Below are 12,102 nucleotides of genomic sequence, written 5' to 3'. Positions count from 1 at the left end.
TCCAGTTCCACTCTCTACCTCTCAACTGTTCCTACGCCTCACTGCAGCTCATGGGCACAGCTTGAACACTTTCACAGTAAGGTTTGATGCCATACTGCGTCTCAGACCTTCCAGCAAAGAGGTTAGGCATTCCTCTCAGCTTGTGTGTCAAACCTAACACTGCTCCAGAATAGAGTCCGCCGGTCGTGTGAAGAATGTTCCTTCTCTCCACATCAACATTCCTGCTGATATGGGCGTCGGCTTCTGGTTCAACCATTGCAGATATGACTAATACTTAACTAAACATTTCACTGATATGAAAGCTGAAACTAAGAAAGTCCACATGGAAATACAGCAGGCCCACGTTCAAGTGAGCTTTTGACATTCTTCAAAACAGTCAAAAATGTTATATATATATATATATATATATATATATATATATATATATATATATATATATATATATATATACATACAAACATACAAAAACTGAAGCAAACAACCATGCCCTGCTTTCAGTTGTTGTGCTAAACTAAGCCCAAACTGGCAGCTTCATATCTAGGATACACATATTAAATTAGGACAAATGTTCTCAAGAAAGAAAATGAGAGTTCCTCCCAAGATTTCAGACTATTTTCCTTATTTATACAGCATTGATTTTTGTATATGTCTGAATTTTAAAACGCACTGCAGCAATAAACTCTTAAAAAAAACATGCTGTGACTTGCTTACAGGTTTTTAGTTACTGGACAAAAGATGGTTACACACATTGTCCATATCACTGTTGTTTCAATAGTTGCAAGAGAAAGCAGAAAAGAGAAAGAATCCAAAGTATCCGGAACTTGTCATTAATTGAACTGAATTGAACTCTGTGGAAAGTATTCCCAGACATCAGGTACGTAACCTCTTCTTCTTTCTGAATTATCCTTCAGGCTGTCTTTGATGGCAGACAGCCATGACAGGGAGAAAATACAGAAATGTCTGCTGACAAATTGGCGCCGCTCCCTATCATATTCTTTTGTGCAACCACGTGCAGACAGTCTGCCTATTCATGCTGTAAATAATGAACTACTCCGTGTCGGCTTCTTTTGCGTCTTACCCTGATCCCCTTATCTATTAATCCATCATTAACTTACATTTTGTCACAGTTTATTTCTTCATGATGACAAGCTTAATATTACACCCAGAGGCTCCTGAACAAATTGAAGAAAATCCTTTTAATTATGTGGGCGAGGTGCTGTCAATCATTCATAAAACTCACAATAAAACGGATAACTCCAATTAGAAAAAGAAAAAAAAAGGGAAAAAGCAGACAGTGAGCTTTGGAAATCAACCAGCTCTTTAAATTCATCAATGTTAAGCTGCCTTGATGGAGAAAAAAGACTTCAATGACGACAAGTAAATGTAGTTCGTTATCAGTTACAGTTATGTGCAGGTCTATTTCACACCCGCGCTGTCATTTTTACCAGATACCGAGTGTTAATATCTGAATGTGTTCAATTTGGACAGACCCAAGTTCGCACTTTTCCAGTCCTTATGCTAAGCTAGGCTAACATCTCATATTTAGTACACAGACACACAGTGGTATCAACCTTATCATGTAACACTCTTAAAAAAATTAAATTAGCCATATTTCCTTTTTTTTGACGCCATGCAGTTCATTATTGAACCCCGAATCCACCAGGAATGCCTTTGTTCATGCTAAACTGTTTATTATGATGTCATCATAATCCACATCATATGCTCTGGTCTACTTTTTCGGATTCATGTAATATAGTCTTTGTTGACATGCATGTTCAAAGTATATGAACATTGCTGTGCATATGACCTTCAGCAGTTGTACCGCACTGTATCTGAAACAGAAAAAACGGAAACAAGTATATATATAAAGCATATTTTATACATAGAAAAAGTCTTAAAAATACAAAATACACAACATCTAAATACATTGAACGTGTCACCATCAAAGAACTTTATGACATTTGCTCTGGACTTTAATGTTAAATTACAAGCATAACTGGAAGGGCTCCGTCATCAACTATCATAACAGTGTGGAAGAGACGCCGGTGTGCAACAAAACAGGTCCAAATATGGGTGAGTGAAGCTCCTCAGAGGGCGGTGGATTTTGCAAGCTGATCCTCTCTATAATCTCTCTCTTCTCCAAAACCGACATTACACCATCATTTGAGAATTATGAACTCTTGACAGGATTTCACTGTAATTTTAAAAGCTGTAACTGCTGACCTGGACAGAGTGCAAAGGCTCAAATGAAACTCTCTCCTCCCCACACACCACACCAACATAACAACTCCCTGCCTCTCTTTCACACTGAACATAACATAAGAACATAACACGTATATATTAGTTCATCATCACCCGAGGAACTGCACCCTACATTTTATCATTACAGCTCATTGGTCATTTGCGATCAATCATCGCTCATAAAGAAGGCAAAGTTCAGTACTGATAGCACCTGTTTCCACACAGACTCTCTTTGTTTAGTCAGTCAGTGTTTGCGTTCCCACTCAGTATTTCTATCCTGAGTCCCGCGTGTTCTTGTTACCAGGTGACATGAGTTACATTGACTTCATGTGGCACTGTGTTGAAAGCCTCCAGGGCAAAGGTTAGTCAACCATTTGGGTGTGTGTTGTTTTAAAAAAAAACTCCTCGGGCCAAGGCCTGAGGCTCATTTATTTTATTTGGTCACAGATGACTCTTTTCTTTTTTTGAGAGCATCAAGTTCAACATCCCTGTGCGGTCATTCCTTAGATTCCCTAATGCTTTCCAGTCCAGAGCTCTTAACCATTGTTCACCTTTTCCTGACAACAACCCCGGTTGTGTAACAGTTCTGCAGCCCACCTCCCAGAATGCAACGTTGCCATGACGACTACACAAACAGAGCGATGTTGTTGAGAAAGACGTCGTCTGTTTTGCTGAAAGATCATAAAAGTCACGAAACAACGCAATTCGTGTCCACTAGCAGATTTATTGCTCAGACAGGTCACACACACTCACACACACACACACACAGGGGTTTCTTTTAAAATTGCAAATGTTGTAGATTTTAACACGGGCTTCACTTTTAACATTTCTTAGGTTTTTTCAGTACAGTTTCAGTCGTCTCGTGTATCAGATTTTATTGGTGTGTGTGTGAGTCTGAGTCCAGCTCGTCCTGCCAGTTGGATCTTCTAGCTGGAAGTGCGCACAGTGGTGGTTGTGGTTGTGGTCTTTGAGCCCCCTGTGAAAAAGAGAAGAAGAAAAAAATCAAGTTGGCATGACTTCAAGCTCGTATTTCACTGGCTTTACTGTTATGTAACGTCTCGTAAAACACATGTTACGTACCTTTTGGTCTAGAATGAGGGAAAGGGAATAGAAAAGTAGAGGAAAAATGAGTGAATTGACGCATTATTTTCTCGATGAATTGTGCATTTTACTTTAAATGATCTCAAATGGCCATGCTCCTGTATTATTGTGTCTACCTGGTCTCCTCTGTTTCCAGCAGGCTCCTGTACACTGAGATCTCCTGCTCCAGCCTGGTCTTGATGTCCAGCAGCATCTTGTAGTCGTGGCCCTGGGCCTCGATGCTTCCGCGCACGTTGCCGAGGTCAGCTTCAAGCATGTTGATCGTGTTCTGGAAGGCGGCGAGCATGGCGCTGTAACGCCCGTCTGTCTCCGCCAGCGTGTTCTCTAGCGCCCCTTTCTGTGGACAGACGCAAAGAATAAAGGCTCTGATCATCACACACGCAAATTGAGACATAGTTTGACGTTCATACTTGCAAACCTGTTTACTGTAGTAAATCTTTTGTGACAATTTAAAACTACAGTCTGGAACCACGCCCTGGATTATATGTCTGACAGACACAAAAGCATATCTATTTTCCTAAAGCATTATCTCTTCTTTGTTAGGGAATGATTAGCAGAGGCATATGTGCTTGGTGTTGAATGCATGTGTCTTTTAGCTGTTCGTCCACTGTTATTCAGGAGTATTGTGCTTCCAGCAGGGAGTGTAACATGATTTACTCCAGCTGGGAGATAATCCATGGGAGTAGATTTTTTGGGTTCAACATTCCTTTAGCTTTCTTCAAGCTCTTTAATGTGTTCCAGAAACTGAGCCCTTCCCTCCCTTCTCCACAGCTCCCATCACTCTTATCTTTCTCTCCCTCCCTTCATTCTTTCAATAAAGCCTCTTTCTGTTCCCCTCCCTTATGCTCTTTGGCCCTCTGTCTCTGTCTGTTTCTCCATTTCCTCAGACAAGACAACGATGGAGGAATTTTTGCTCATATAAGGCAAGATCAGTGGGATGTTGAACAGATGCTTTGTTTAGATTTTTACTCACCATGCTGAGCTGAGACTGCAGCTCAATCTCCAGGCCCTGCATTGTGCGCCGCAGGTCACCGATCTCTGTCTTCGACGTCTGGATTGTCTCTGTGCTGCTCGCCACTTCTTTGGAAAGGGTTGTGGACTAGAGCAAGAAGAAACAGACACGGTTATTAAGAAGATGAAGAAGTCTTGCTGATTAACCGTCTTAGTTCCCAAGATCATTATGTTTAATTATAGGTTAGACATTTGAGGGAGTAAAGCCAGTCATTTGCAACGTGTGGGGTTTGATTGTTTATGGAAAAGTCTTTTCACCTTCTCATTAAACCAGCTCTCCTGCTCGCGGCGATGTTTGTCAGTGATGGATTCGTACTGGGCGCGGATCTCGTCCAGGACTTTGTTGAGGTCTACCTGGGGTGCGGCATCAACCTCCACGTTGACTGTGCCAGTAAGCTGAGCGCGCATTGCTGCCAGCTCCTAAACAAAATATATAGAATAGAGGTCAGCATTATGATCTATTTGCAGCATTTCAAAGACTCCTGATTCATGTTCGCACAGTGCGCATTGATCATTATTATTAGAGTATTGATCATTACCTCTGCGTGATTCTTCTTGAGGTAGGCCAGCTCATCCTGCAGACCCTCAATCTGCATCTCTAGGTCAGCCTTTGTCAGGGTGGTCTGGTCCAGTAGACGCCTCAGGTTTCCAATGTCAGCCTCAACTGACTGGCGCATCATCAGCTCATGCTCGAATCTGATTAGTTTTTGAGAGTAGAGAACAAAGATATGAGACAACTGCAACCCTTAACCCCTTTTGAAGATGAAGGTAGGGCCTCAGACATTTGAAGATTCCTGCTTACTTGGTTCTGAAGTCATCAGCAGCCAGTTTGGAGTTGTCAATCTGGAGCAGGATGTTGGCATTGCCGATGGTGGCGCCGGCAATCTTTAGGAGAAGAATAAAGAAAGTTATCAGAGGGCAAAGGCTCAAAAGAGATAATGCAGTGACATAGGATAAAGATTGGTTTGCTATGAATTATACACTAATATGTCAGTTAACTTCCCATGCAGTGCTTCTCAGCTACATCACCTTATGAAGTCCCACAGTTACAACACTCATATTGTCACGCATGCTGCCGACACACTTTACTTTGCATGACCCTTTTAACATCCTCCCTTGATAATCATTAACAGCACAACAAACATTTGACTTGTCTGGATTTCAGGTTGCTGGGGCAGTCACTCGCTATACCTTGTCCTTCAGGTCGTTGATAATGGCCCAGTAGTTGCTGTAGTCCTTCTCTGCTGCAGGCCCCTTCTGCTCGTAGTACTCTCTGATCTGCACCTCCAGCTTGGAGTTGGCCGCCTCCAGAGAGCGGACCTTCTCCAGGTAGTTGGCCAGGCGGTCATTCAGGTTCTGCATGGTGGCCTTCTCGTTCAGGTGCCCGGTGCTCTGGTCCAGTGCGCTGGACAGGTCAAAGCCCATGCCGCCTCCCATGCCGCCTCCCATGCCACCTCCATACCCAGAGGAGAGAGTGCGCACGCTGGAAGAGGAAATACGTGGGTTTCCTCTGAAGCTGTATCCTGACACACTGTGAGCCTTGTGGGGAGCAGAACTCGATGTGTAGCTGCGGCTCTGCCTCACCATCTGGGGACCACTGCTGATGCTTTGGCTGTAAAACATGATGCAAGGCTGGCTGGCTGTCTGCTGGTCAAGAGAGAACACGAGGAGAAAGGACCGTTATACAGCTGTGGACTGTAGCAGGACTGTGGAGTATGATAAAGAGTGTCCGGCTCTTGATATAGTGCTGGACCAGGGGCGGGTCTGGCTGGGGGGAGGGGCATGGAGAGGGTAGGAGGGAGTTTTCCTTTACAGTTCAGCCAGGAGCTTGGCACAGCCTCCATTTGTTTTCCTCTCAGGACCAGGGTCCGGTTTCTTTCCACTTCTGTGAGGAAACTGTTATGGAATGTGTGTGTATGTGCTAGTGTGTGTTGCTGCTTCGGTGTTTGTGTGTGAGGCTCTGTTGGTCCGTGGGCCTCTCTCGGAGTGTGTTATTAGTGTGTGCTTGTGTCTCCATCCGCATGAAGACTTGCATTCGCTTTGACATATACCTGCAGTCAGGCCTTGATCTCCACATTCATTTGTATCCTAATGCAAATAGAAAAGGTGGGTTATTGTTTTAACGTCCCACCATGAGTCAACATTTATATTAGGCTGTTTGCAAATAATATCTTTCATCAGTGTGAACCATGATGATAAGACCGCGTTACAGTCAAGGTAATCCAAATGAAACATTTAATCTCACAGTCATGTACATTTACTCACTGGTTTGCAATATGATCATTTGCAGTAATTAACTGTTTTTACGCCAGCAGTTACTAAGAGGCAAAAGAGAATTGTAAGAGGTAATTTGATTGCAATGGCATTGAGGTCGACCACACAATGAGCCTGTAATTACTTAAGTTGTTACTTATTGACAGCTGCATGAAGATTGTGTAGCCTTGAACCACAAATCAGGGTTGTTTTTCATATTTTCAGACAAACCCATTTAAGGGAATTCGTCAGAGTCCATTGTTCACCATATCACACTCAACATCCCCCCTCAGTCCTGTATCCTGTGTGTGTGTGTGTGTGTGTGTGTGTGTGTGTGTGTGTGTGTGTGTGTGTGTGTGTGTGTGTGTGTGTGTGTGTGCGTGTGCGTGAGCGCACGTCCTCCACATCTCAGAGTGGGGCTCTGGCAAATTTCCCTGCTCTTTTAGTGTAACATCTGCCGTCAGCTGGGGGGAGGTGACAGAGGCACATTGGGTGACTTCTCAAACGTAGAAGTAAATCATGCTTATTATGTACTGTGTGTATACTCTACTGTATTTACATAAGGCATTTTCTGACTGGAGGAACCTTTTCTTAGTCCTAAGAGCTTCGTTCTAAGAATCCTTCACCTTTTTGTGGAGGAACTGGCAAAGAACTAGAAACTAGAAACAATTGTTGTTCTTAAAACGGCACATTGAAAGTAGGTTCCCTTCCAGCACGAGAGGATCCATGAGTACGGTGATTGAGCATGAGCAAATGCAACCAAAAACCAGTTATGTGTTTAAGCCTCTGCTTAGCAAGCTAACCCAGTAGAATAAAGGCTAAACCAGTAGCATGAAGCACATTCACTGAGCCGAAGACACAGATGTACACTGAAATTTCAAAAAGTATGTGTGCAAGCTGTGCTGAATGGTTTACGTCACTTCAGCATTCCTATTGGTGGTGAGAGTGCAAACATAAAAAACGCTGTGAAGGTTTGTAGTGTACCGGGCTTCGATGGGTGGTTCCTCTCAGTCCCTGTTTGGTCCCAAAACGCCTATAATCTACTTACAGAAATGGAGATAGATCACAAATACTTAGATAGACAGATGGAGCATCTGACCCCTATTAGATGTATGAACTGTTACAACGTGAACTCACAACATGACTGTCAGTTTGACAATGTTTCATACACATGTTGCAGATTGTAGCAGTCAGACGAGTCTCCCAAAACTAAAAGAAAGTCGGCGATGCTCAGCAGAAAGACTGACTACACAGCTAACCTGGCTCTGTCAAAACACCTCTAAAGTCCACTAATCTACAGGTTTTATCTACAGTATGTTTTATGCAGACAACAAACTTAAGTATACAAATAATAATATAGGGAAATAGTTGTCAGATCTTTTCCACTCTTTGTGCTAAGTTTAGCTAAGCTAACCGGTTACTGGCTTCATGTTTAGTGTCACTCATGAGCGTGATATCAATGTTCTCATCTCCCAGCATGTTCCCATACAGGCATAGTGTCAAACTATTAGCGGCCCACACAAATCAAAGTTCATTCCTGTCTGTATTATTCTAGACTCTTTCAGGACTTCTTTACATAGTTTTCTCCATCGTCTTTTTGAAGGGAAACAATTCATAAGCCTCTTGTGGTTTGAAGAACTATATGTGTAGGCCAAATGCCAAAGACCAATATGTTCAGTATGTGGGTCCCAAGGTTCTCTTGCCTTATAGGAGTTAAAACAAGTCACATCAAGTTTATTTGTGTAGACTTTAATCACTGTTGTGTATAATCCCAGTAGGCCTGTCTGCACCCACATTATGAAATCAGAGAGAGAAAATGACTGATCCAAACTAACACCCCTCACTGAGAACAAGAAGAGAAAATCAGTGGGGATAAATACACAAAACCCTGGAAGGTGCTGCAGCTGTCTCGTGCAGAAAGGGGGAAAAACTCTGGAGACACGTGCAACATTTACATCCAGATGAGTTTACGGTTTGTCGGCGATAACATGCAAAGTAAATTAGTTAATCGTAGTTCTGGGGAACCTCTTTGTGCTGAAACCTCCTTTCAGCCTAATAAGTGCCAATTGTGGCACATGTGCTGAGAAACAGGCAAATACCTTGCTGCTTGGTGTGTCTTCTAAGATGTAGCTTTGTGTGCAGAACGAAGACAAATGAGCGAAACGGATGAGTTCATGTTCATGGGCTGGAGACCAGATGGGTGACTTCTCTAAAAACCAACCTCATGATTCCCCCGCACGGTTGACTGAAATCCCCTCTACAAAGACACTCTACCACCTTGTTTTTTTCATTTCTCTTATTTGTTGTTTTAATGCCACCATTTATATTGTGTTATATTATAATTATGGTGAATGAGTATGACTGTGTTTACAGCTTCTCATGTGATCTTCAAACACAGATCAAGCTACTTATTAGGGTGTCAGCCGGTTAGAGAACAAAGTCTGTGATAATGAATATTTACTCAAAGCAAAGGGCCTGCACGACTTCCAGTACCTGCGAAGTTTAATAAACACACATGCGGTAACCACTGATTTAGAACGTTAAATCCTATAACTCTTTGAGAGCTTTTCATCTAACTTCATAGAAATCTTCAGTTGTCTATACTTGTCCTTTTTTATGCATTATGAGTAATAAACGGTATGACCGACTACTCCTAAGATCTTACTGCTTACTGACACCAATTACTGCTTGAAGCTAAAGATAAGATTCCTCAGTAAACACTAATTTGAACTTTAGCCAGGGCGAAGGGGGAATATATGTCCAGACTAGACACCTTTTACATTGATTTTTCCTTTCATGGGGAAACGTGTTAATTATTGTCATGATGTAATGTATTAATTACAGTTCACTCTACTGTATTAACAAGGTATGAAACAAATGTCGAGTGGTTAGATATTACAAATCTGTACCAAATCACCAGTTGTTGTAGCCCGGAAGCTCGGTGAAGTATAGACTCAAACTGAACTGTAACAGGGATGTTACCTTCAGCAACATGACTTCCTCCATGATGTTTTGTCCTAAGTTCCTTCTTTAAGCCGTAAAGAATAGAGGGATGATTTTTATTCAATACAAAAAGTCTACTGTTTTTAACTGAAGCCTAGCACCTTGTCTCAAAACAATGCTAAAAGTATCCCCTGTTTGTTTGCAGCATAGCAACTACGAGGATGGCAGCGTGTATATGTCACCTCTCATGCTTGAATCTCGTCTTTTGTCTTGAAGTCCGGATGGTTTGGATTCCTGCACCTAAGCGTGGATGAGTATAGTGTCCTTGCATCGGTTTCATCGTGCAGTGGGAATGAGAGTTGTCTAGCGTTCCCATGTCTTTCACAAACCGGCCACTTATTTTTTTTTTAACTTTACACATGAAAGCGTGTCAATTTGACAAACCAGTGCACCTTTGTTCTAGCACATTGAGGTTTGCAGATCCTACTCCCAACAACAATATGCAGCTGTTGATTCCACGTTTTGAATTGTGACGTAAAGGACACATTCTCATCAATGTAGATGAATATGATTTGAGTTTTGCAATGCGATGCAACTTTTTAAAATCTTATGTGATTATTACAACACAGTGTGGACAAACTGCTCTGCTCATTGCTTCTCCAGCACTGAATCTGAGTTAAGTGCTCCACCTCTAAAAAAAACTGCAATGTGTTTGTTTTCCCCTAAAAATTTACACTCAATGAAATAAAATAAAAAGGTGCAATCTGTCCAATACTTTTGTTTTATGGCCCACACTGATGGAACCAGATCAGCCTCAGCTGTACCATGTGTTAAGTACGTGGTGAGCATTGTAGCATGTGATGGTAGCATTTAGCTGAAAAGCACCACTGTAGAAAGGGACAAAATGTAATGATAAAATCAAAAGGTTATACAAAAGTAAATAAATAAATCAATAGATTCAAATTATAGGTTATAATAATCACTGTGCAGCCTTTTAGACCACATTATGGAAAAATTGGCACAGCAGGTCGCCAGAACCTCTGTGACCTTGTGTCTGAGGCAATGCTAGAGGGTTTGCCTCTCTCTGTGTCCTGTGAATCAGTTCCAAAGTTATATGACCTTAAGGGAGAAGCCATTTCCCGCTGTTTGAAAAGTCAATCAGTCTTTTCTTGCCTGATCTAGAAATGTATTTCGAAGCATTTTCAATGACCCGTTTACAGAGAAACAGACATAATGGTGATATATATTTTTAGAATATATATATATGTATATATTATATAGTAATACATACGTATATATCTTATACATAAATATAATGTTGCACAAACAGCAGAAAGAACAGTTCTGTGCTGAGTTAGTAACTATGACTCACAGATGTGAGTCTGTAATGGAACAACGCAGCCCTTGGAGCCTCCTCTTGAGGTACCACACCCCTCCAAAGGCATTACCAAATCCTGCTCACTGATTCAGCATGTACTGTGCAATCATATCCCAGCATGCAACACATTTCCGACAAAGGTCCTGGACTGAATCATTGACTGAACACCGCAGTAAAATATAATGAAGTGTGTGTGTGTGTGTGTGTGTGTGTGTGTGTGTGTGTGTGTGTGTGTGTGTGTGTGTGTGTGTGTGTGTGTGTGTGTGTGTGTGTGAGAGCTTTGTGTGTTCCTCCTATCTATATGTGGGACCAGTTAGTGCAGACGAAGTTGAACATTCACCTGCACATTGAATTATCAGCTGTCCATATCTTTTATTCAACCACTGCATCTTGGGCGGAGGAAAGTGTCAACAGACCTATCCCGGCTCATTCGAATAGTATTTTAACTTACAGAACAAAGATTGTTCTGTCTACTTTAAGTGGAAAACTGGTGCTTTTGTTGGAAGTTGATGAGTTGTTGTTGAATCACATGCAGTGATACAAAGTGTATCAGTTAAAGGAAGGTATCATAGTATGGTGTAATAAACTGCAAGTTATAACAATACAACATACAAAAAGTTTATCAGTCAGACGAGAGAAAAAGACTACGTATTATTACGGTTCTCAGTACAATGTCTGAAACAGATCATCCCAGAGCCGCACCCTTCCTGAGAATCACAGCTAAAGTGCACCATCTAGTGAAAGTCCCTGCAAAAAAAGGCCTTTACTTTGGAGATGGAGCTCATGTTCTGTGCAGGATATTGCCATGCCACGCCCAATGGAGTTGTGAAAATTGTGAAAAGTCAGTGTGAACTAACCTTTTTTCAGGAAGCAGAATTTGATATTATCAGATCTTCACAGTTAATCAAAAAGTAAGTCGACGGTAAAAACAAATATGAGACTCAAAGTCCAACACTGTTGTTTCATGACTATTATAAGATGTGTATTTCTTTGTTACATACAGGCCAATACAACACATGTGGCTTTTCATTGCAAACAGTCACACATGTACATACACACATGACAGCTGCAGAAAGTGTCTGTCGGAGTGACTGAAGGAGTCCTGACTGCTGGAGCGAGCAGAAAAAGAAAGCCAATACATTCTTAGTGTCACATGATTTTCTGTCCACTTTGAT

The 12,102-nt window shown here is 41.8% G+C and overlaps 1 protein-coding gene across 1 annotated transcript; it reads right to left on the bottom strand.

Annotated features, from left to right (window-relative positions):
• Window positions 1-2,945: 2,945 nt before the first annotated feature.
• On the bottom strand, window positions 2,946-6,054 carry krt94 (keratin 94). Its single transcript, XM_068592334.1, has 6 exons — window positions 5,545-6,054; window positions 5,156-5,238; window positions 4,893-5,049; window positions 4,612-4,773; window positions 4,316-4,441; window positions 2,946-3,679 (listed from the first exon to the last, which is right to left on the bottom strand). The coding sequence occupies exons 1-6, from the start codon at window positions 5,974-5,976 to the stop codon at window positions 3,455-3,457; spliced, it is 1,185 nt and encodes a 394-aa protein (XP_068448435.1). The 5' UTR covers window positions 5,977-6,054; the 3' UTR covers window positions 2,946-3,454.
• Window positions 6,055-12,102: the final 6,048 nt, after the last annotated feature.

The sequence above is a fragment of the Clinocottus analis genome, unplaced genomic scaffold (assembly GCF_023055335.1).
Source record: "Clinocottus analis isolate CAN_PGR_092001 unplaced genomic scaffold, fCliAna1.0.p SCAF_27, whole genome shotgun sequence".
Taxonomy (NCBI): domain Eukaryota; kingdom Metazoa; phylum Chordata; class Actinopteri; order Perciformes; family Cottidae; genus Clinocottus; species Clinocottus analis.
Note: the sequence above shows the minus strand (reverse complement) of the source record. Positions and strands in the feature narration are given on the sequence as shown.